Source organism: Camarhynchus parvulus, chromosome 5 (genome assembly GCF_901933205.1).
Source record: "Camarhynchus parvulus chromosome 5, STF_HiC, whole genome shotgun sequence".
In the NCBI taxonomy this organism is placed as follows: Eukaryota; Metazoa; Chordata; class Aves; order Passeriformes; family Thraupidae; genus Camarhynchus; species Camarhynchus parvulus.
Genome location: NC_044575.1, coordinates 46659039 through 46683625, shown reverse-complemented (window position 1 = coordinate 46683625; position 24587 = coordinate 46659039). Strand labels below are relative to the sequence as shown.

General features: G+C 35.4%; 1 protein-coding gene across 5 annotated transcripts in view; it reads right to left on the bottom strand.

Annotated features, from left to right (window-relative positions):
- PPP4R4 (protein phosphatase 4 regulatory subunit 4) overlaps positions 1–24587 on the bottom strand; it is a 58786-nt gene that overhangs the window by 22698 nt on the left and 11501 nt on the right. For 2 of the 5 annotated variants that reach the window (XM_030950118.1, XM_030950115.1), the window contains exons 3-8: positions 13533–13635; positions 6639–6786; positions 5867–5940; positions 4783–4889; positions 2167–2274; positions 9–130 (exon numbers count right to left, since the gene is read on the bottom strand). In XM_030950118.1, coding sequence (XP_030805978.1) covers positions 9–130; positions 2167–2274; positions 4783–4889; positions 5867–5940; positions 6639–6786; positions 13533–13635 — 662 coding nt within the window. Of the gene's footprint in view, positions 1–8; positions 131–2166; positions 2275–4782; positions 4890–5866; positions 5941–6627; positions 6787–8982; positions 9081–13532; positions 13636–24587 lie in introns of those variants that run through there. The other 3 variants (XM_030950116.1, XR_004060791.1, XM_030950117.1) reach the window with 3 other exon arrangements.

The following is a 24587-nucleotide window of genomic DNA, read 5'->3' as shown; positions in this document are numbered from 1 at the left end:
ATTCTTACCTGCATCAAACATATCAAGCAGGTTCACCAAGGTCTCAAAAGCTGCCAGGCGTACACTGCTGCCCTCATCTCTTGCCAGCTCCACTAACTCAGGAAGCACCACAGTTTTTGTTAGTTCTGTCCTGCAACATGAAGCAAGCAGTGAAAAGAAAACTTACAATGAAACAATACTGCTACTGCAAAACAGAATTCTGCCTTGAAATACTAATTTAGATATTTTTTGGGTAGTCAAGAAGAAAAAACGGACAAAGTTCTAAGGAAATTAATGTTAAATAAAAAACCTCCAGCCAATCTCAGGACTTTTCTTCTTTGTCAACCAAGGAAACATGCAAACTTTAAATGCAGAACTTCATCATTAAAAAAGCATTCAAATTAGCTCAAAATAAATTAGAGAAAATGTAGTCTGAAAAAAAATCAAAGGACTCCAGCCATTTCACTGTATCACTAAGAAAATTCCTATGATCAAATATGCTCAATATGATGGTCCAAAGTCAAAATTTAATAAATATGAGCCATGTTGGATTGAAGTGTCTGGAAATTTTATACATCAAAGATGAGCCTCCCTTACAGAGAACATCTACTCCTCAGAGAAAATGCCATTTCCTAACTAGTCTAAACACTGACTTTTGGCCTTGGTTTAAAGTAGTGAAAAAGGTGCTCTGCTTGTCCTTTTTTGCCTTGGTACGTACTGACCTACTAACATACTGCTGATACTTAACTCCAGGATGCTGAAATAAAAATGCTCAAAATATCCCTTCCAATCAGACTAAAGCAGTAACAGCTGCCCCTTTTGTAAGTCAATATAAACAACAATCCTTTCAAATGTTTATAATCAGCATCAAAGGGATTTGCATCTTATAGAGTTTATTATATCTACGAGCAAATCAAGAGGTGTTAACAGTATTCTTCCAAGAAAATGATTAAATATTCAAATAAAATTATGAGAAAATAACAGATCACTTAAGTGACAATAACACTAACTAGTAAAAATAAGTATTTGGACTGCTGTCACATTATACCTTCAACATTTACCTGAAAATTTGCTCACGTCTGTTTAGTTATTTTTTTATTTACCTACTACCTATTCATCCTCAACATGACACACTGGAATACCTTCCATAATGAAAGCACTCAATGTCCACCATTTCTCATGAGATTAAATCACCTAAAGCACTGAGAAGGAATTAAGCAAAAACTTCAGAGTTAGAACAGTCTGTATGAATACATTAATGTTAAAAATAAAAGTTGGTGAGGAAAGAATCAAAGAAAAAATACACAGGAAAGATCAGTAATTGATAACAAAGTGTTTAGCCCTATGAAACCTACTGTTCTAAGGAGGGGTAAATTACCAGTAGTGCTGTCATTTGCCACTGCATAATACGTATGATTTTTTTAAACTTTCAACTCCCAGAGTAAGTGAAATTTAGAATAAGTGAAATTTAGTTAATTTCAAAGACACTAAACAGAATTTAGAAAATTTCCTTTGCAGTACGGTTACTTACTACTATAAGATCTAATCTATATCTCTGCTGTCTAGCACTGGGTAAGGAATGTTACTTGATAAATTTTCAATCTGTAAAAGAAGTTACTGCTTTTTTTCCTCCCTGACAAAATAACAGGTAGAGAGACCTTGAATTTCAAAACATTTGTACATTCAGAGACCAATCCTGCATGTAATTAACATTTTCTTTTATTAAAATTCCACATTTTATTTTTTCAATCCTATGTGCGAATATTGAAGGTACTTCAAGCTTTGAGTAAAAGTTGATACTGAGCTGAAATTTGCTTACAAAAGCTATTTAGCATTTTTTCTCAAAACACTGCACAATAATTATTAAAACTGCTAATACTTGTCAGAATTTTTAAATAAGACAAATACCACCAATGGATAACTGAGATCATTTCAAGAAGCTATAGATGAAGTCATTATTTTAAAAATCTGCTGGGTTTATGGTACAGCAATTCCACTATAAAAGAGAAAGAAAAATCTAAAAGTGGAAAAGAGACAACTGCCAACAGCCACTTACTAAGAACACACCTGTACCTTCCAAATTCATTATTGAGTATGCATGAATTCAGCAATTTTAAAAGGAGCTTTTAGGCTGACATTTTAGAGAAATATTTTGCATTTCAGATCAGTCAGGCAAATTGCACTCACCCTATTCCTCGAGCTACATGTTCCAGCTGCCGACACATGCAAGCTCTAACTTCATATTCCACATCCTGGCACAGTGATTTTACCAATGGAAGCACCTCTCTTTTAACACTAAAAATTTGAACATTTTCTGTTAGTATATAGAACAAGAATATATAAAATCTGTTGAGTAATATTGAACTTTACTCACATATTATTTGTTTATCCCATGTATTACTAATTTATCACACACAGTAAAGGATTTTTCTGATAATCAGCAATTAGAAAAGAATATTGTACATTGGATGCAAATATGTGTTAAAAAGAAAGAGGAAAATGAGTATTTACTGTAATTATAATTTGCTCATATTCATCTATTATTTCTCATAAAAGAAATAATTTCTCTACAAAAATAGTAGGTAGGCTACTTTAATAGGATGCTGTCCTCATTTAATAACTTCTAATCTTCAGTACAATTTCTGAACAGCCACTGAAACAATAAAAAGATTATATAAATGGAAATGCAAATCCCAATTAAATGTCTGTAATACCTCATCTTTGATTTGCAGGTATCACCCAAAACATAATTAGGAAGAAAGGAGAAAAAGAATTTAAGATTAAAAGCTTGAATATTGCAATGCCTTCAGGCAAGTAGACCAAGTATTCATCTAAATCAATGGCAGATACAAAATAAAAATTTTGATTCTTATTTCAGTAAAAACATATTACAACTAGGCAGAATCAGCCATTGTGTTTCCTTTCACTGCTCAAGGTTCTGTCATAAGTATTCATAAAATATCCCTATAAAAATCCTTATGTTATTGCAAAACTCAAGACAAGTAATATGTAGACACTGACAAGCAAATCTTCAAGCCAGCTTGCACAGCCTCTATTCATTTCAGTGGAAATTAATTTACTTCTTACAGAAAAAATTTATCCTCAAGTTTCAAAAATTGTACAGTCTTGGAAGTTTGGCATTTTAAAATACCCTAAATTAGGGGCTACATAAAAAGAAAAAAATACTTTTTAACTTGGAACGCTGGAGGGTAGAAAAACTAATGTTCCATGACAAGGACAGGATATAAAAATACTAGGAATAACATCAAATACAAAGTTTTTAATTATAGCATAAATTTTATGAGGAAAAACTATGCCAATCTGTAGCAGAAAGTGAAGATATGCTTATATATTGCCTACTCCAGAGGACAGATATGTCTTCTGGGCCTTTACCAAGAGCTCTTCTGAAAGGGGAATGAGAGTGTGTCCTGAATTTTACTCAGTCTGCCACATTCTAAACCTGAGGGCCCAGCTCTGAACTGCACTCAAGAGCTCTCTACCAGAGGAACAAGATATCCCAGAAAATTCTGAGTTATCTTCTTAAAATGTAGTGGCTGTGCAGAAAAGGTGCAAAGACCGGTTTACTGAAATGTGGGGATTCCTGCTTCTGAGGAGCAAGGAGTCATGTAGAAGAAACACCACAAAAGATGTGATTGTTATGGCTACTAATTAACACTACTATATTTCACAGAAGATTACAAATAATCCATAAAGTCACTTATTTTCATGAGATTGCAACATCAAATAAATAAATGCAGCTGCTATTCTAGAGATTTGGAACACAAAGATTTGGTAACATTCTCAAAAAATACTACTCTACCATTTTCATTAAATTTTGCATGTTCAACAAGTATATATATGTGTATATATATATATACACACACAGCAAATTAGAAGATTTAGATAGTTTCCTTTTGGGTGTTTCTAGCTCTTTTTTATTAAAGAAAAAACCCCATAATCTAAAGAAATTTATTCCTAAATGCCTTGTCATATTGTCCTGTTCTTCTTTTCTGTTATGCTGAATTCTTACATTTTGGGGCAGATCAAAATCATCATTAAAGTGGGCTTCCTCAACTAGACAGTTTCTGGGCATTTGGTGGCCTGTAGTGGATTTCTGTTGTAATTCAAAGTCATGTTGCGCTGGATTATCCAAAGTCATGTTGTGCTGGATTGCCTGGATACCAAACACATTTGGGGAAGTGGTCCTGTTATCACAGGCCTGGGTAAACTGACCAAGGAATGTACCACACCAACTGCTTTGGGCAGATGAGTGATTCAGATTTGCTTTCATCATTGCACTCTCTCCTGTCCAGGCTCACAGACACCGAATCTAAGGGCTGGAAAATATCAGGGAACAGCAGTAATTCCTCATATATCTATGTTGTCATTAAGGATAGAAAAAAAACCAGATCTATGTGCTAGATTTGATTATATAATAAAAAGTTAGGAATAGAATTCCTCTTTCCATGACAAGAAACTCAAAGGAGATGAAGTTGTGTTTTGTGCCTGTAAGTTTGCAGAGAAATCCACTGTGTGACCTATTTTCTAGTAAGAAAAACAATATGGAAGAATGGCCTGGAAATGGTATCCATTCAAATCTGTGAAAGAACATACAAACTCAAGTTATAAAATGATGAACATCAGCAAGTCTAAACATGCTAGTTAAATAATGAAAAGGATCTGTGAAATAAAAAGGATTTCATTTTTGCAATAAAGCCTACTTTTCTTGCAGTAATTTTTGTCCACTAACAGAGAAATACTAGTTTACACTGTAGAATGAAAATATATTGACAGTCTACTTACGTATGAGCTTCAAATTTGTTAGCCACTTTTCCCATGATTTTACAACTAACTAAGCGGGACTGAAGTGTTTGAGAAAGCTGTGCTTTGGAAACAAGTGGATTCAGAATCTACATGGAAAAAAAAAGAAGAAATATGAGTGGAAAAAATTGTGAGCATCAAATAAAGTATTCCTCTTCTTAAAAAAAAATCTACAAAAACATATCACAAATGTCATTAACCTTTTCACTGAATTAATCAGTACTAACAATAATGGCATCTATGCACATCCATAGTCAATTTTGTTTAAATTACATCTTTTAAATTACATCGCAATTAGATTTTTGAGGTGACTAGAATAACTTCTCTGTGTTGCTTCCAACCTTCTTTTTTACCCTTTAGAAGTTGAATTTTTAGCAGTTCTGAATTTCACTCTTATTTTAATGAGGATTTTTATACTACACAAACAATCGTTTATTTAAATCTTCATATTGTTTTAAATTATAAACACAGTCAATATGTCTGTTGCAAAGCTTTTGAACTTAACAAAACATGAACACTTAAAAGTGAATAAATTAGCTGACTAAAGGGGACTGGCATTATAACTTAGTTTAAGACTTTATTTTCTTTCTTTCTTGAGTGAAAAATTAAGAGTGTCTGCAGTGCATTAGTTTTGGTATACCAAGAACTACTGAAATACACTAAGGAATGGATCTCCAGCATTCAGTTCCATTTAGCAGATATTGGAATTTTAGTCCAATAGTAAAGAAAATGTAGTTTCTTCATGAAGACATAGAGTGAGATACTACTCTGTAAACCAAAACTGGATGCAGAAAAACACGCTACTAAGAATACAAAGTGCAGTGGAAATGTTACAGTGGAGTGTAAATAAGTGTTGACTTTATTTGCTGAAGAACACTACTTTTTTTAAGATGACCTTCCTGTCTTGCCTTTTCTCCCATTCATCTCTTACAGTGTGTTCCACAACCATTACCATTTTCACAAGTATGGAACTGCCACAAATCTGACTGAGGTGAATCAAACTTGCAGGGAAATACAATCTTACAATCTTAATATTTTTTTTGTGATCACGAGAAATTAGTATTACCTCATGTCTGACAGTTTCTTTTGGTAAAGCTTCTATTACAGCAAGAAGAGTTTCTAACCATGCATTGCTGACACCTGTTTAAAAGATATGAATTATATGTGATGTCTTATATTGTACATACAACAACTAAACCAAAACATATACCAGTTTTACAAAATTTGCTCTAACTTTTTGCACACATCTTCAAGGAGCTATGAATCTGAAAGCCACTATATTAACATTCAAGGCTTCAGAGTACGAAGTAGGATAGGTAAGAAGCAAGGTCTGCCCCCACTTCTTTTCCCTTTCCAATTCCTACATAAAATTATTAAGTACTCTAATTGCTTTATAAAGCTAATTTCCCTCATTTCATTCTTTTCTTACGCCCACTGAAACTTTCTAGTTGCACAACAGTCCTTTTCTTTCCTTTGTATTCTAAAATTAGTGTCAAAGAAATTAAGAAAAAATAATCAACACAGAAGAAATGTCAACCATCCTCCCTCCATTTTCTCAGCCGCAAAATGTTGGTACTTCAGGAGAACTCAGACTCAGAAACAAGTCTGGGATTTAATCCTTCAGACAAAGTGAGAGGGGTTTTTCTGCTTCAATCAGAATTACATTTAAATATCAGTGTGAAGGTGGTCATGCAAAAATCTTTCCGTTCATGCAAATCTAGATACGAAGTCACAGCGATCGCACTCACTGTTGACACAGCATTGTAGTATTGTAGGTTCACTAAGAAAACAAAACATGTAGAGGTCATGAGCCATCAGAGTGGCTGTGCAGCCCTGACCTGTATCTCTGTGTTCCAGGTTCTGGAGAATGATGTGTAGGAAGGAGTGGGAGTACGTATGAATGGACACCGACTCCTCTTGCAGAACAGTCAAAAAAGAAACAGCAGCTGTTAACTGCATTTCCACTCCTGCAACATGCAGAACCTCCTGTATAATTACAAATTATAACAATTTAGAGAGTGAGGCAGAAATGTACTGAAAGTACATCCAAATTTTTACATTCACTTTTAGAATTAATATGCAACAACCAGGATAAACTACAAAATTTGATGTAAAATTATTTTCTCTTAATAGCAATTTATTGCAGAGATTAAATCTTCTTACGATATATCATGAATCTTCTAAGAAAAAAAAGGTTACTTATAATACTCTTTGTGACTTTAAGTTTGATCAATGCAATGCATGGATTTTTCTACTTTACAAAACAAGAGGTAGAAACAGACCAGCCAACAATTGCACTCCTCTTGTTTATGCACATGAATTAAAAATAAGTATTTCATTCATTCATTCATTCAGTAGGAGATACTAAAATAGCAGAAGGCAATTTAAATTTCATCCCTTGACTAACATGCAATGCAAATAAAAAGTACATATATATAGTCTTAAGAATAAAGCAAGATATACTAGAATATTTATCTAGCTAACTAAACATTTGTATTTCTGAGCTCTGACACACAAGAATGTCATGAATTAGGCTACCTTTAAAATCATCCATTCAGAAGTTAAACAAAGTTAGTATGTTGAAGTGAAATGAAATATCACTATTTTTTTAATTTAAAACCAGGCAATTTAAAGTTTAAATTTCAGATTTATGCACAGACCTTGCAAGATGCAATCTTTGACACAGCATTCATTTTAAGTATTAGTAACTGTAAATATCTGTCAATTAAGTGAACATTCTATTTGTTTACTTTTCTAAGTGTGTCTTTTTATTTCCTGAGAAAATAAAAAGTTCATTATTCTACTACTAAAGCATTACACTCATATTACAAATTACTCCAAATTTAGTAGGAGTCTAAAGCCCATACTTCCTACTTAGCATTTTATATATGTGGTTTTGTTTGTTTTTTAAACTGCTTGATATGAACAGTATTTTCTCAGATCACTCACCAAAAATCAAAAATGAGCCAAAATTAATTGAGAACAAAAATAAGCCTGGATCAGAATAAAAAATAGATATTCATTTTGCAGCTAAGTGCATAGCTGCTTATGGATTGGTCTTTTCACTGGGTTACAAGCTGTCTGCATGGCCAGGTCCTGAGTGTTGGTGAATGGAATTACATCCAGTTGGCAGCCAATCACAAGTGGGGATCCCCAGGGCTCAGTGCTGGGGCCAGTCCTGTTTATTCTCTTAATTAATATCAAGGCCAAGACCAATGGTCTGAGGTTCAACAAAGGCAAGCACTGGGTCCCACACCTGGGTCACACAAACCCCTGCAATGCTACAGGCTGGGGACAGAGAGGCTGGAGAGTGGCTTTCCTCACTCAAAGGGTGGTCAGGCACTGGAACTGGCTGCCAGGGATGCGGTGGAACCACTTCCACTGTTCCTGGAAATGTTCAAAAGGCACCTGGATATGGAACTCATGGACATGGTGAAAATGGTGCTGCTGGGTAAACAAATGGACTCAATAATCTTAGGGTTTTTCCAGATTCAATGATTCTATGACTCTAAGCATTGTATATCAGAGGAATTTTGCTGAGAAAATAGTTTGTAGAGAACATCTGAGAAATTATTATTTGACTTGGTAAAAACAAGTTCCCATTCTGCAAATGTCAAGCCATTTGTACATACAACTGTACAACTGTTAGCTATTTCAAGGAGAATGATAACATATCTCTCAAGACCTTTACAACCTGTCCCACTTTACAACCACGTTTCTTTCTAAAAAGATTCTCTGTGTCCTTGCTCCCACAAACGAAAAAAAGAAACAGCACTCTGCTGCTTTCCAACAAAGTATTTGCATTCAACACCCATGGAAACTGCCACCTTCTTATTTCCACAGACTCTGTCCTTGTTCCACAGCCACAGCCAAGAAAGAATAAGGACACCTACCAATTTTGTATTTTGAATATTTTGGGGATCAGAATACACATCCATACTTTTCTAGGATTCTGGCTTAACCCTTGTTCAAAAAAACATCATCAAGACAACGAAGGGAACTATCCACACACTGCAGATGCTAACACAGCAGTGCAGACCAGAAAATTATGGAGCAGTGCCAGGCTAACATTTGGACTTGATGAACTTAAAGGTCTTTTCCAACCTAAATAATTCTGTGATTCTATGAATTCAGTTTTCCGTACATATTTAGTTTGTACGCAATACAAACAAGGTTACTTACCAACAAACAAAGTTTCCAAATAGTCTCCTCCACTGATCCACATAACTCTGGATAGTCATGTGTGAGAACACATTCTCTGGATGTGCCTCCTCATGGACCTCGGGAGACATTGAAATATAAATTTCTAGACTGCTTAAACACCTACCTGCACTGATGTTTACATTCAGAACTGTACAGCTCTGCATGTGGAAAAGCATGGGTCTCCTCTTTCCATTTTCATACAACCCAAGCTGAGTAACTTAAATTTACTTAATAAAAATTTATTTACTTAGAAAGTAATGTATTTTTCTATACATGGATAGTCCACAAATTTTCACTCCAGACTAAAAAAGCTCTCCCTGTCTATCTTATTCAGAAAAGCATTAAGTATTTACTGGAATTTAAGGGTATTAACATGTTCTTAACTATTCTAATGTCTACAAGTTAAACTCAGGCCTCAAAACTTAAAATTTAGAAAGCCTAGTTTATTCCATTAATTGGAAAAATGAAACTTCATCTCTAGTTTAAATAGAGATTTTGGCCGGCAACAACAGAATTCTCTTGAAAGAATGCTGCAAGCAGAAACATAGTCAAATCATTTTAGTATTTGCATTGGTATGATAGAAATTTTAGACTAAAAGACTAAGAGACACAGAAATAATGGAGATTACAGAAGCTGAAGGATATAATGAGAATGGACCTTAAAAATTAATGTACAGTAACAGGAAGGATAAAAATCACCCCACCTTTTCTTAAACGATAAAATCAGCTACAGAAAAGAAAAGCTTTCAAGAGAAGGCTGATATATTAGGAAAATAAGTAACTCTGAGAATGAATTTGGAACTAATGAGACAACACTGAATAAAGCTTGATATATACACAACAGCAAGAATAATCATAGTTTGCTGCAATCACAGCATTTGGAAAAATCTTATTAGTCATTCGTTTAGACACCTGCAATCTCCCTCCATCACTTTTGGTTGCAGAGCTCAAAGATGGAAAGCAGGAAAAATACTCCTAACATCATTTGAAAAGAGCCATTTTGTGCACAAAGAGAAATGCTTTTAAGAATGTCTAAGCTTTCCCTAAATCTGCATTTCAATGACTTCCAAGGTTCATGAGGAGGTGCATGCAGAAATCCAGAGTGGGCTTCTCTATGCAGAAGAACACATACAAGGATGCAACTTCATTTTAACAGTAGAATTTTAAAAGAAAACTTCCTAATCTCATTCCTACATTAACATCTAAATTATATACTGTATGTTTGTTTAAATAGCATAATCAAAATACTGACACTTAATTCAACAATTACTTATGTATGTCACATTTATTGATATATTGATTTTACTCAGATCTAAAACACATGTTAAATATAAAGCGTATTTTAATTTTAATTTAACTAGATTTCACAAAATGATAAGCAATTTGCATACACCCATTTCTATATTTCTAGAAGTAACCATGTTTATCAATTTTTCACAAATGAAATACAAATTTGCAATGTATTCAGACTGAACATTCCTTGTATTTGTTTCTTTCTTCATCTGCTTTACCCTCAGCTCTAATAAAAACATTAATTTTGCTTTGGGTGTCTGCAAGTATGCTAAATAAGTACACTGGTTTCCTTATGCAATTATGCGGTAACAATACACTCAAAGAAACAGCCCTCTGAAATACTACAGAATTCATTGTTCATGTGCCAATTTGATTTCACAAATGATTACTCCCAAGCTAAAGAAGTCGAACCAAGTGCAGTAATTTAAATCAGTTTATTTCCCTGCAATGGCAGATTACATTTGCAAGACTCTGAGTGCAGTGGAGTTCAATTATGCTTTTACAGACTATAAAAGTTTCCATTTAATGGTCAGGATGAGTCCTCCAATAAAAAACAAGGTTAAAAAAAATAATAGGTCAAATTAATGATGTCAAACACTGTTTTGCAGTTAAAAGCGCAATGCACATGGTTACAACATCACTTTACTTCTACTACAGATAAATAATATTAGATAACAGAACACCATTGAAGGACTGGCTTTATAACAGCATTGCCACAGAAAGGAACTTAATTCATATATATTCCACAACATTTCAGTTTATAAAGCTTAAACTTTAAAGGAACTATTGGATTTAGACTGACCTCATTATATTTTACTTTTTTTACCTCTGTCTGGAGCCCATTAGCTTAGGTTTCATTTAATTTATCATCTAGGAAGACATCCAGTTTGGGTTTAAATTATACTGTAAGATGAAATCCACACTACATTTCTCAGTAATTTGCTCAAAGATTGATTGCATTCATTATTAAAGTTGTCTGCTTCATTTCAAATATTTCTATCTTCAGTTCCTACTGCTTCTTTCTTCCTATACTGTTTTCAGTTGAATGTCTTCAATATTATACAGGAAGATACTTTTACAAAGTTACTAAGTACAGCCTGATCAAATATCACACTGAGATCCAACTTCCACTGTACAAATACTTTCCTATTCAGGCAAACGATTATACTTCCAAATATTTTCTTCATCCCTAAATAAAAAACTTAAAACTAGAATCAGGAACTGGATTCCCATACTAGACTTTTTATTGAAGACAGGCCAAGACCAGCATTTCTCTACAGCCTGGAAAAATAAAGGTTAAAAATCCCTAGTGTTTCTTATTCCTCCTTAATTTTAGGAAGAATTCTACTCTCAAAGTAGAAAACCAGAAGAAAAAAATGGATTCGGTATGTATGATAAGCATAAAAAAAACAAACCAACTTTCCTTGAAGCCAGTAGGTTGGTTTAGAAAGACTGCATTACATATGTCAGATTAATTGGTGGTTGAAACTGCAGATATTTGGTGCAAGTTGAAGGGTTACCAATTACTTTGCAACTTCAAGTCATTCTTCTCAAAGCACTTTTACACTCATACATATTTCAGCAAATGCCTATTGACCTGCATCTTATAGTGCAGAGTGCAACCAGAAACACTTTAATGTTTTCTAAACGATCTGTCAGCCTATTCCAGTCCTTAGTCCTGAGAAGAGCTATTTCTTGACCATTTGCTGAATCTAAATAATCAGATAAAAGTCGAAACAGCTCTTTTAAGAAACAGAATTCTCCTGAGATCAGGACAGGCCATTTCAGGACATAACATGAAGTTGAGAGGTGATGTCTGATATTCACAGAATGCTTGAAGGCTGGAAGGGTCTTCTGGAAGGCATTTTGTCCAATCCTCCTGCTCAAGCAGGGCCAGTTACAGCTGAGACACGCCCAGATTGTCTTTGAATACCTCCAAGGAGGAAGACAATAACACCTCTAAGCAACTTGTGCCACTGCTCAGTCACCTTCACAGTGAAGAAGTGATTCCTAATGTTCAGAAGAAAGCTCCTGTGTTTCTGCTTGTGCGCATTGCAACAACAGTTGCAGTTCTGTCACTGGGTACCATTGCAAAGAGCCTCTCTCCATCTTTGCTTTGTCAGGTATTTGTATACACTGATAAGGCCCCCTCCAACCCTCATCTTCTGCAGGGATCCTAGGGGTCATTAGCATTATTAAGTTTGCATTTGCATTTGTGATTTAGTTAGTTCTTATTTGGCCAAGGCTGCTCCTAAAACCACACCTTAAATGAACTTGTACATTTCTTCTGGTTACTTATCTGGGATAGAGTGGAAATATAGAGACAGGTATCTTCTTCACAATCACATAATCATAGAATAGGTTGGGTTGGAAGGGACCTTTAAAATTCAGCTAGTCCATCCCCATAGCAATGAGCAGGGACACCTTCCACTAGACCAGGCTGCTCAGAGTCTCACCCAGTCTGACCTTGAACATTTCCAGGGATGGGGCATCTGTAACTTCTCTGGGCAATCTGTTCCAGTGCTTTACCATCCTCATGTCAAAGAATGTATTTCTTATATCTAGTCTGAATGTATCTTCTTTAATTTAACCCCATTGCCCCTTGTCATATCTCAAAAGGCACTGCCAAAAAGTTTGTCCTCATCCTTTTATAAGCCCCTTTTGAAGAACTGAAAAGTCAAAATAAGATGTACCCAGAACCTTCCCTTCTCCAGGTTAAACAACCCAAATATCCCCTATAAAAACATATCTCTATATACAATTACTGTACAACATTACATGGTCAGCATGCATTTATCACAACTAGCAGTGACTTACTAAAAATGTGGAGGGCAGAACGCGAAATTGCACAGACAGCTAAAAGCAAACTATACTCTTCTGGACAGAACCATGAAGATCTTAATGTTTGGATGAAAGGGAATTCAGAACATTGGAATCAACCATTATGACTGGATAGTCCTCAAAAAGAATTCTCAAAAAAGCTGTCAAAACACTGGTAAATCTTTTAGAACATTTAAGTAGTACGAATTCTGCTTTTTTTTTCCCCTGTCATAACAACTTTTAAAAAACTATAATGCCTGAAACTTCGTAAGTTCAGTGAATTAATGAAGAAGACCTACTGGACATACACTTCCTAGAGACTGAGTTTGCAATAAAAGTGGGATTTTTTTTTCCTTTGTTAAAATAATTAAACTGGTAGAAAAAGATACAATCAAACCTCAACATGCAAAACTTACTCTGATTTTTGGTAAAACGCGACGAAGTGTTTCTGCAGGATTCTGTCGCATAAGGACTGGAAGATTTGCCACCACACTTGTTCCTTGGATGTCCTGACCAGAACTTACAAAAACATAAACATACAATACATTACTCACTATGATGACTGCAAGCTCATGGCTTTCATTAGAAAACCAAACAAAGCCCAGAAGAACAAACCTACACTACTCAGGTTTTTCATGCAAGCAATGAGGCTTTTTTTTTTTTAATAATATGTGGTAGAAGACCACATTTAAAAAATCAACCTATCAAGCTATTATAAATAATTATCTACATGGAATGTTTTAAATTTTAGTGTAGCTTTGCATAAAAATTTGAAACTTTTGAAGGTTCTTTTCAAACCAGATGATCAAGGCAGTGGTTTCATGGAATCTTTTGCCTTATGGCAATACAAGAGAAAACCATAGGAAGGGGACAAATAGAAGATATACATGAAAATAACACACAGGGTACAGCATTTTAACAGAAACCTACCATTATTTCCTTTTTGTAGGGAAAGCAGTCAGACGTATAGTCTGATATACATGCACACAAACGTGATTTAAAAAGGATGTAAAAAACATGGTTAAATTACAGATCTTGTACCTTTCTCCTCATTCAATCCCACAATTGAAAAAGGAAACAAACAAAAAAAAAGTAGGATGGGAAGGAAATGGTAGGCAGCAATGAAAAAAAGTATGAGGTGAAAAGAAAAATTACTCAAGTAGATCAACTCCTAGAATAGATTCAGAAAGCAAGAGGGTCTGGATGCCAAAATTAAAACTAAACATCAACACATCCTTTTCCTTTGGCAAGGCATGCATATCTTTGTGTTATCCAATACTGATGCAAGAAGTCAAGGTAACTTGGAGAAGCTTTTTAATTTAAATTTTATTCATTTTGTATCAACATGGAAGAAACCCTAACTGCTAAAAAAAGCAAACAAAATGCTACCCTTATCCTTCAAAACGTAAAGAAAAGGGAAGCATTTCCCTTTAAGCCAGAAATTCTTAGTATCTGGCCTACTGCCAATTAAGAAAGTGAAGCAGGAGGCATTTCAACACCTACACAGTCTGTAATTTTCCAACTGCAGAAGATTTCTCTTCTATTTCTACCAAATAAGCTGCACCATAGATTTTCTTTAAATATTAAAAACTCCAGAATTATAGCGAATTATTGCTAAATGCTCAGCTGTACACATTTTTGTACTAATAAACAAATTAAAATAAATCCTGTATCTTTTCTTCAGAGTCACAATAAGCTCAGTGTTTTGAAGGCACTATTCCTTTATTAACAGTGCTAACTATAGAAGAACACAACAGAACCCTATACTTAGAAGCAATTTAGCTCAGCCTCTTTTGTGCTAGCAAAATCCACACACCATTTAAATATAAAACTTCAGGACTCATCTTCTGAGTTCATCCTATAGGAGATCCCAGTGACTTAGCAATGATGGGAATCCTCATGCAGGGAGGGAAGCTCTCGGGCCCGAATGCTCCTGTCCTCATACTTCCTTCTTCTGCAACAGCAGAGGAACTGCTTGCTGCTGGCCAGTGGTACCAGACCTGGCCTAACTGTAAGACCCCTTGTAAAGCACTTTTCAAACACTTCTCAAGCACAAGCAAAGCACTAACCTCCCCTTCTAGCCCCTGCATTTGCTTTTACTTGTTTCTTTTACCGTCATAAAATGAAGTCCACCTAATAATTGTGATGTCTTGAGACTGAAGCAAATCCTCCTAGAAACCATTTACAAACATTTGAAGGACAGAAACGTGCCTGTGAGTAGTCCCCCTGGATTTGTGAAGGGGAAATCAATCCTGCCCAGCCAACTTGACAACATGTGACTGGCTGAGATGGTGGAAGTTGTTTAACTTATTTTAGCAACGCTGCTGACATTGTTTCCCATCATATCCCCATAGATAAACTGATGAAGTACAAGCTGGACAAATGGAAAGTGATGGGGACTGAAAACTGAGTGAACTATTGAGCCTAAAGACCTGTGATTAGTGGCAAGGAAGCCAGCCACAGGTGGTTTATCTCATGGTTTACCTTACTGGGGGCAATAAAGTTTTCATTAATGACCTGGATGATGGGACAGTGTGCACCCTCAGTATGCAGATGACACAAAAGCAGGAGGAGGTGTTGACAGACCAGAAGACTCTGCTGATTCAGCAAGCTGGAGAAACAAACCAACAGGGATCTGATGGTCCAGCAGCAGGAAATGCAAGTTCTGTAGCTGTGGTAGAACAGCCCCATGCACCAGTAGAGGCTGGGGCCAGCCAACTGGGAAATACCTTGGCAGGAAAGGACCTGGAGGTCCCAGTGGACACAAAACTGACCTGGAGGGAAAGGTAGCTGACAGCATCCTGGGCTGCACTCCAGAGCATCACCAGCAGCTCAAGGAACATGATTATTCTTCTCTATTCAACACAAGAATCTCAGACAGGCAGCAGTGAGTTCATCACAATATTTGTGCAGAAGCTTAGACAAAAGGGATTTTTAATCTTGAGAAGAGAAAGCTTGAGGGCCTTATTTGACATGTATAAACTCTGATGTGAGACAGTAAAGAAGACAGAGGCAGATTCTTCCCAGCAGTGCCCAGTGATAGGATGCAAAACAATGGGAACAAATTCAATACACAGGAAATTCCACTTAAACCTTAAAAAACCCACGAATTCTTCTATGTCAGAATATTCAAATATTGGAAAGAGTTGCCCACACAGGTGGTGCAGTCTTCATCCATAGGACTCAAAATCCTGAGTTCAGGACAAGACTCTGAATATATTGCCACTAACTGACACTACTTTGAGCAGGAAGATGATCTCCAGAGATCCCTTCCCACAACTGTACCATGATTTTATCCAGGGTATGTGTTGCCAATTTTGTAAACTTTCATGAAGCTCAAGGAAGACAATAAGATTTCTTATGTTAATTTTTAAAGCATTTTTAAAAACAGATTCTACAAGGTAAGAACAAAGAAAAATTTTTAAAAGTCCCTGGGTGCTGAATTAGAAACACTTCTATCAGGAAATGGATGGAAGGACTACAACTCCTTCTGCAGCATGAAGAATGCAGATTAGTCACTGAAAGTACTGCAAGACAATATTATCACAAAGGATTTTGAAAAAGAAAAGACAGATTTACATTTCTCTCTCCTTCATTCACACTAGCCTACAAAACACAATGGTAGGAGCAGAAAACAGTCCTGTAAAGAAGACTGAGGTACAATGTTTATCCAAGCTCTAACTGAAGCTCTGTTTGTGTAGAGGTTTTCTTTCACACTCTGGCTAACTGCAGCAGTTTGGCAAAAATGATTTGTTAAATAGCCATTGTTGAATCAACCACTCAAGCCTGTGCTCTGTGTAAATGGAAGTTCTGATGAGTGGCTGCAAGGAATTACAGTGTTAACTCAACACCCCTTAAGTGACACTATTTTCAGTGCAAGATTCTATAACATTCTATGTTGGTCCAAATCTGAATTTGTTGAAGACAGAAGTAAAAATTTAGCAACTTCAATGAGTGAGGGATTAGAACACCACAATTAAAAAAAAAGATTAAAGTATTCAGTAACTAACTGGGTATTAGGAAAATGAAATTCACAAACACTCAAACTTGAAAAAGAGTGTCCATGGTTGTGGGAATCTTTGGACACATTCATAACTCATCTGGACAATGTCTTGAGCAACATGAGCTAACATCTAACATCATCAGACTTGGAAGTTGGCTCTGCTTTAACCAGGGCATTGGACCAAATGACTTCCAGGAGTCCCCAACCACCTAAACTATTCTGTGACTGGGATTCATAAATCCTAGACTTAATTTCCTATTTGTACAAAAGCTCAGTATCTGACAGGATTTAGGCTTTTCAGAATTATTCCATTTCAATTCTCCCCCCAGGATTTCTGTTTTCCTGTGCAATCTACAGTTGCCAAGGCAAACTCGAAAATCCAGATAAATATTTCTGTCAATAACATTAAAGTGTGTGGCTCATAAGACATCCTTTGAGAATCATCTTTAGTTTATTGCAAAAAATCTACATGGTCTATATATTAAATAAGAAGAAACTAATAGATTTTAGTACATATCTGAAATTACACCACTACATGTGAAACTTCTGGTGTAATTGAAGTAAGAACCGAAACCCAAGATTTAGCTGTACAGTAGTTCTGTATTCCTAGCAACCTTGTTTATCAGGATAGGTTTGGTCAACTGAAATCTCTTATTTTTGTTTCCTTGCTGAATATCTGTCAAAGAGAGAAATGAAAATTTCTTACTCATAGAGATACCCCTTTTCTATTTCTGAACCAAATCAAATACATTATAATGACACAATAATTTATTTCTTCCTAATATAATCAGATCCATGAGTTTATACATTAATTTTTATAAGTAAACACTGAGCTTTTCTCCCTTGAATTTTAAGAAAAGTTTCAAGAATGTAAGTGCCTCAAAGGAACAAATTTTTCCTCTCAAATATTACCTCAATATCAACATTACAATCTCCTAGAAGATAAATGTTTCTTCTTCCTTAGAGGACTTATAACACCTATTGCATTTTGTATGGTTTCTAGGTAGAATTCGTTTTGGCATTTTTTATTTTGAGTGAATGTAAAAAGTAAAGCCAGTCTTTTTACTTCAAGATAATGCCATTTCCCATTCCTAGGTGATATAGCAAAAATGAGCTATGAGCTGGTATTATCTTTCATTCTGCCAATCTTCATTCACTGACCCAGAACTTATAATTTTCACATTCAACCAGATTTGTCATGTTCACAGCATGCACTATGTGCTATAAGAAGTCTTCTGAAAAAGTACAAGGCCTGTAATTTTTCTAAACTGAAAGTGAAAAAAAAAATCACAGATGCTAACAGAATTCTAGAAGGGTAAATTACTTCTGTTGACCTAAATTTGTCTTATAATCTAATTTAGACACAGGATATCTTTTCATTCTCTAGTCTTATTTTTTCTATCTGTATACTTCATTCACACGGAAAGAAAACTTTAAATGACCTAATAAGTACTAAAATCTACTTAGAGTCTTCAGTTTGTGGGTCTTACCTGTGTAAAGCATTATAAACTACAGATCCCAAAGCTTGCACTTTGTTACTGTGTGTATTTCTACCATACCTTCTCAGCCTTTCTGTCTATAGCATATTCCATCTTGAATCAATTCCATATCTCTTTTTTCATAGCAACTCTAATCTAACAGTCCTAGAAGCTGATGAGAATTTTTAAAAAAAAGAAAGCTGTAGCTGTACATTTCAACCTCTCCTTTTTAAACTGACTCACAGGTCTAAAAAAATTGTTTATTTCTTCAAGATTTATTGACAGCTCTAACAGAAGCTGCCACTTCACCTCAACCCTTGCTATGAGTCTCTTCAATCATTTAAAAACAAATTATGCTATGCTAAATCCACTTGCAATTCCTCTGCATGCTATTAAGAAAAGCACATTAAAGGTTAGGAAAGCAACTGTTAACTGGTTTCTGCCTATATCTGCTTGGCTTCATAAAAAAGTGCGTTCTGTATATGCAAGAGTTGAAGACAGTGGTAAAAGCCTGAATAAGCCTAGCCTTTTAGAATCAAAGTACAAGTAGAACTTCTTACTAATCTTTAAAAAAATTCAAACTTTCTAGAATAGGCTTATAATCCCCATAACAAAAACCTACTAACAGTAGAACACAGACAAATGGTAAACAAAACATACTTTGTACATTAGTTGATCAGCCTTTTTCAAAATCACAGGGACTGGATCAAAAGAAAATGCAAATATGAAAGAATCATAGAGACCCTAAAAAAAACCTGAGTACAGAATGAAAGTACAGGGTATTAGTACAGTGACTGAATGAAAAGCCACAAGAAAATAAAAATAAAAAAGGGTAAAGAGAGGGTTTGAAGCTTTTGATCACAGCATTTTCCTCATATATAAGAAAACCATAACTAGGTATCTTACATATAGTTTATATAGATATCTATATATTGTAAGTAGATGGGCATTATATCTAATAATACAAGCTAAGCGTATGTTCTAAATTGTTAAATATAGGTGTCAAAATGTGAGCACTGAAAGATATATCTAAAATTTTAGAAACAATTTGAAGTTTTAGCTGCAGAAGTAGCTAAGGAAAAGTAGCTAGATTTCCCAGCTAGAAGTAGCTAGATTTCCCAGCCAAGGAAATCTAACTGTGAGCTCAGAATTACTTTCAACAGTTCATATTACATTTCTATCAAATTACTGCTGTTATACTCAAAGGGCCTGATGACTCAAAAGCAAAAAATAATTAGGAAATGAACATGAGCAGTGAACTTACTCCATATAAGAGCTAGATTTTAGATAAGTTAGAAGTGGAAAGCTTTGCTGGTTCACATTCTATTCACTATTCAAGGAGTATACATAGCTTCAATACTCATACTTTCAAGTAATTTGGACTCCTATTTTCAAGTATACTCATATTTTCAAGTATATTGGACAGCTCCTTCAGACTGATGCAGTTCCATGCATCAGCAATACAGCCTCAAACAGCTGACTCTGGTGCTGCTTTCTCATGTATCAAAAGCAACCATAGATCGAAGGCAGCTTTCTGAGGCAAATACACAAATAACTAAAAACTGCTTCAATTTCAAGCTGTTCCTGATTCATGTTCTGTCCAAAAAAAAAAAGTGCTTTACTTGCTTTATGTTCAGTTTAGAAAGTAGGATACAATTTGGCTACTTAATTAAATAGAAGAGTTAGAGTCATGTCTCTCAAACAAACATAACATTTGTTCCATGTTGGAGTGGACAGTCAAACCAGGTAATACATTTAACATAATAAATTGAAGTAGTGACACAAATCTTTCAAATTTCCAGCTCTCTGACAGAATAATTTCAGACAGTAGATAAAAATGAGCATTTCATATACAGATAATTAATCCATATCTGCATTCTTTATAAAACCATTATCAGCACACCATCAGAATCCTCCTGCCTGCCTGTGCTGATTTGGCCTGGGGTAGAGTTAATTTCCTCTCCAGTGGCTGGTACAGGGCTGTGGTTTGGATTTGTGCTGAAGACAGGGTAGATTATAAAGAGATGTTTTTGTTATTGCTGAGCAGGGCTTACACAGAGCCAAGGCCTTTTCTGCTCCATGTTAGGGAGGAGACTGGGGGTGCATGGGAGATTGGAGGGACAGACAGCCAGAACAGGTGATCCAAACTGCCTGAAGGGACATTCCAGACCATATGGCATCATGCTCAGTATATAAAGTGGGGGGGAAAGGAGGAAGGGGAGGATATTTAGAATGATGATGTTTCACTTTCCAAGTCACCGTTACACGCGATGGGGCCATGCTCTCCTGGAGCTGGCTGAACACCTGCCTGCCTGTGGGAAGCAGTGAGTTTGCTTTGCTTTGCTTGTGTGCATGGCTTTTGCTTTCCCTAATAAATTGATTTTATCTCAGCCCACAAGCTTTCCAGATTTTATCCTTCTGATTCTCCCCCAGTGAGTGAGTGGCTGCGTGGGGCTTGGCAGCTGTCTGGGGTTAATCCAAGACACTACTCAATTATGTTTAGGTAACTGTAGTAGTCCTAGTAACATTCCCTATCTTCAAAATCACTAAAATAATCTTAAATAGCCTTTTGCTACACTATTTTTTCCTCACATAGTCATATTAGCTTATTTCTAGTGATACAGTTATCCCAGAAAGAGTTTGACGTTCTGCAATGGAAAGAATAAACAAAAACATTTACCAGTAATTCCACCCACATTTACTAAAATTAATCCAGAACCATCTCTGAAGAAAAGAATATCTCTTTCCTTTGAATGCATATCAAATATGCTCAGCTGCATAGATCCTTCACAGCATATATGCAGTGTTAAGCACCAGAATTTCTGGCTTATGTATTTACTATGTTGATATCAATATCATTCTATGAGAGAAGAAGTAACACAGAAGAAGAAAGATTATGTTTAAAAGCATCCATTGATACAATACTATTTGTATGCCATTCCCCTGGCCTCCTCCCCGTGGTTTGTTTGTTACTGAAAAAGAACTTTAACTGATCACTCTAAGGTTTGGGACAATAAATTTTTAGTCTAAGCTCATGGTGTAGTATTAACACAATATATTATTTCCATGAACAATACTTTTGTTAGCTACGTGAAGAGGCATCCATGCAAATGGATATTGACTGGCAGAATTTGCCATACACACAGCCCACAGTGCTGAAGCTATCAGTGTTATTCTAGTGCATAAAGATCTCCAAAGTTCTATACAACTTCCATTGGGCCAACATCATCTTTACAGATGTCACAAAAACCATCTCAGTTGGTATTCACTGTGCAGTCTCCTGAAAATAACGAGCTTAAGGCAAACTCCCAGTCACAGCACAAGGGCAAAGAAAATGAAAGTGAGAAAGGGGAAGGAATAACACTTGGGAAAAATACTTCCAACATCCTTTACCAAAAAGCAGGTAAAGTGAATCATGAACATCTCAAATGACCTATCAAGTACTAAACTCTAGTTAGAATCTTTCTCAGCTCATGGGTTTTACAGGTGTGGGACATTATACCAAATAGATCCAAAAGCTGCCATGTTCCAATTGTTCATTAAAAAAGACCAAAACCAACTTCTTCATTTAATAAGGAAGATAAGACACTGAAGAAATTTTTACTTAATGCCCCCAGAATTTGCAATAAATATGTAAGATAGAAAGATCTGTATATCAATTTTATTGATCTATCTACTCTCTAACACATCATTCTCAAATAGGTGGGATAGTTTAAGTGATCAAAGCCCAAGTGTATTTATCCACAATAAGAGTTGATTTTTACATACCAGTATGCATCTAATGATTTATTGCAAACTTATGGTGCAAGCATTTTCTTGCAATACAACAAGCACGCACGGTTCAAAAGAATTTACAAATAACCCTTAAAATACACCTAAGTTTGCTTTACATAGTGATAAAAACAAGAAGAAATAGACATACTCTTGGGTTAAAACCTGTAGTAAATAAGCAGGTTAATTTTCGGTATCATTCTTTTCTCCATTGATTTAGTGACTATCAATTGCTGCAGTTGGAAAAAAACAAAAATAAAATTGAATCTTGCCCTGAATCTAACTACAGTCTAACCAACTTCTAGTTCCCAAAATGGCAGAGAAATAGGTGTCCTAGTCCTGAGCTTTGAAATGAAATTACATAAAAGAGATCAACTGTTTATAACAGAAAAATTTTGGTGCGAGCAGCAATCAGGCAATGACTCATGTTTTGCTATTTAATATGGACATAAATCCTCCCCCTCAAAAAGCTCAGTTACAATTTCAGCAGTGAAAATGGCATATTTTCTGTTTCTCCATTTCAAGATAGGATTTTTATCTCCAAACCTGCCCAACAATATAAGCAATATTATCATACAAAAAAGTGTATTAAAGCAGACACCTTTCACATTTCTCTTTTACATACGTTTATTCTGCTAGAAACAATACAATCAACCCCTGTTTACAACAAAAATACAATTAGCATGTTTAAAGCATTTTCTTTCTGTCCCTAGTTGAGCCCTCTCAATATATGCTTGGTAACAGAAGTTACCAAGCAATTTCGCTAAGGAGGAGGGAAAAAAAAGCCAGTATATACACTTCAGAAAATCTGACCACAAGCTGGTCAGCTGCACTTCTCATGCAGCACAGACAAACAGTAAATCATCCCATTTTGCAGGGATAAACTACTGCAAGCAAAATACAATGGTATTATTGAGTGCAACATCACTTCTGCTGTGCAGCTCTGTTAATATCAACTGTGTTATCAAATGCTTTAATCCACCTGGAATCCAACTTTCCTGGTCTACTCCAACTGGTAAAGAGAAATACTTTGGAATTAAACAAGCAGCTTTGAACAGCCTTTATTTAATTGTAGCATAAACTGTTGGCTCCAGTGCTTAATGTTGTTCTTTGTTGTTCAACAATAGCCATGGAGAGGCAGCAGGGGTGGGGAGAGAGAGAAGCAAATCAATACCTACCCAAATTAATTTACTGGTTTTACTTCAAAAAATGTTGAATTTTTTCTAGAGGCATAATTGACAATTTGGACACAAAGCTACTCCAATAAACAAAAGTCTTTCAAGACTTTCTGTTTATACCTTTTCTCTTGGACTATCACATAAAACCCTGTAGAAACATATGCAATTTTATTTAAAGTTGCATTGCTTTGCCATTTAAAAAAATAAAAAAACTACATCATTCTGATTTAAGATAGACTGGAGAAAGAAAAAAAAATCTTTTTTTCCCCCCAACAATCAAATAGGAGATTTAACTCTAAAAACTTATGAGAAAAATGTCCTAGGAAAAAATGCCATAACTTTGGTCTTTTTCCAAAGTTAGAAGTATTCTCTTAAACTGTATGATTCTTGAAAAATGGATAAGGACAAGAAGAATGCATAAATTGCTTTTTCTCCCTATTAGAAAGAATGTAGGACTATGTTATTTGAGACTGCAGCCTTTCTTCACCACTACACATCATATTGACTTAGCAATGTGGGTCACCTTCATTTATAGAATCTTGCAAACATTGTCAGTTTAAAAAAAATATCTGAAGTCTTACAACAAACCTCTGTTACTATACTCAGCTTGGACTCACACACACTTACAATGATGCAATTCCATTCATGCCAGTTCATCTATCCCTGCTTGCCCACTGCCTACACCTGACTTTCTTATAGTAAATTCAAAAACTAGTAGAAGAACGTGAAAGTAGGCATTACATAGAAACACTGAGGCTAAATTTACACCGTAGCATGTTTCTGTAAACAAAGCAACTGCAATTTTGGAATTATGCAATGACTAAGAAGGACTGTCTATGTACAGCCTGTTAGGAAAGGTAATATAAAAGGGATAGATGGGCAAGACATTTCCAACAACAGTTAATGAGATCAGCAAAGCAGAGCAATTACCCTTGGTCCTGCTCTGAATTGATACAACTGACAAGGAATGACTCAGCTACGCTGTACCTGAGAGTTGTACATATTCTCACAGCCCACAGTCACGTAACATGGAATAAACAA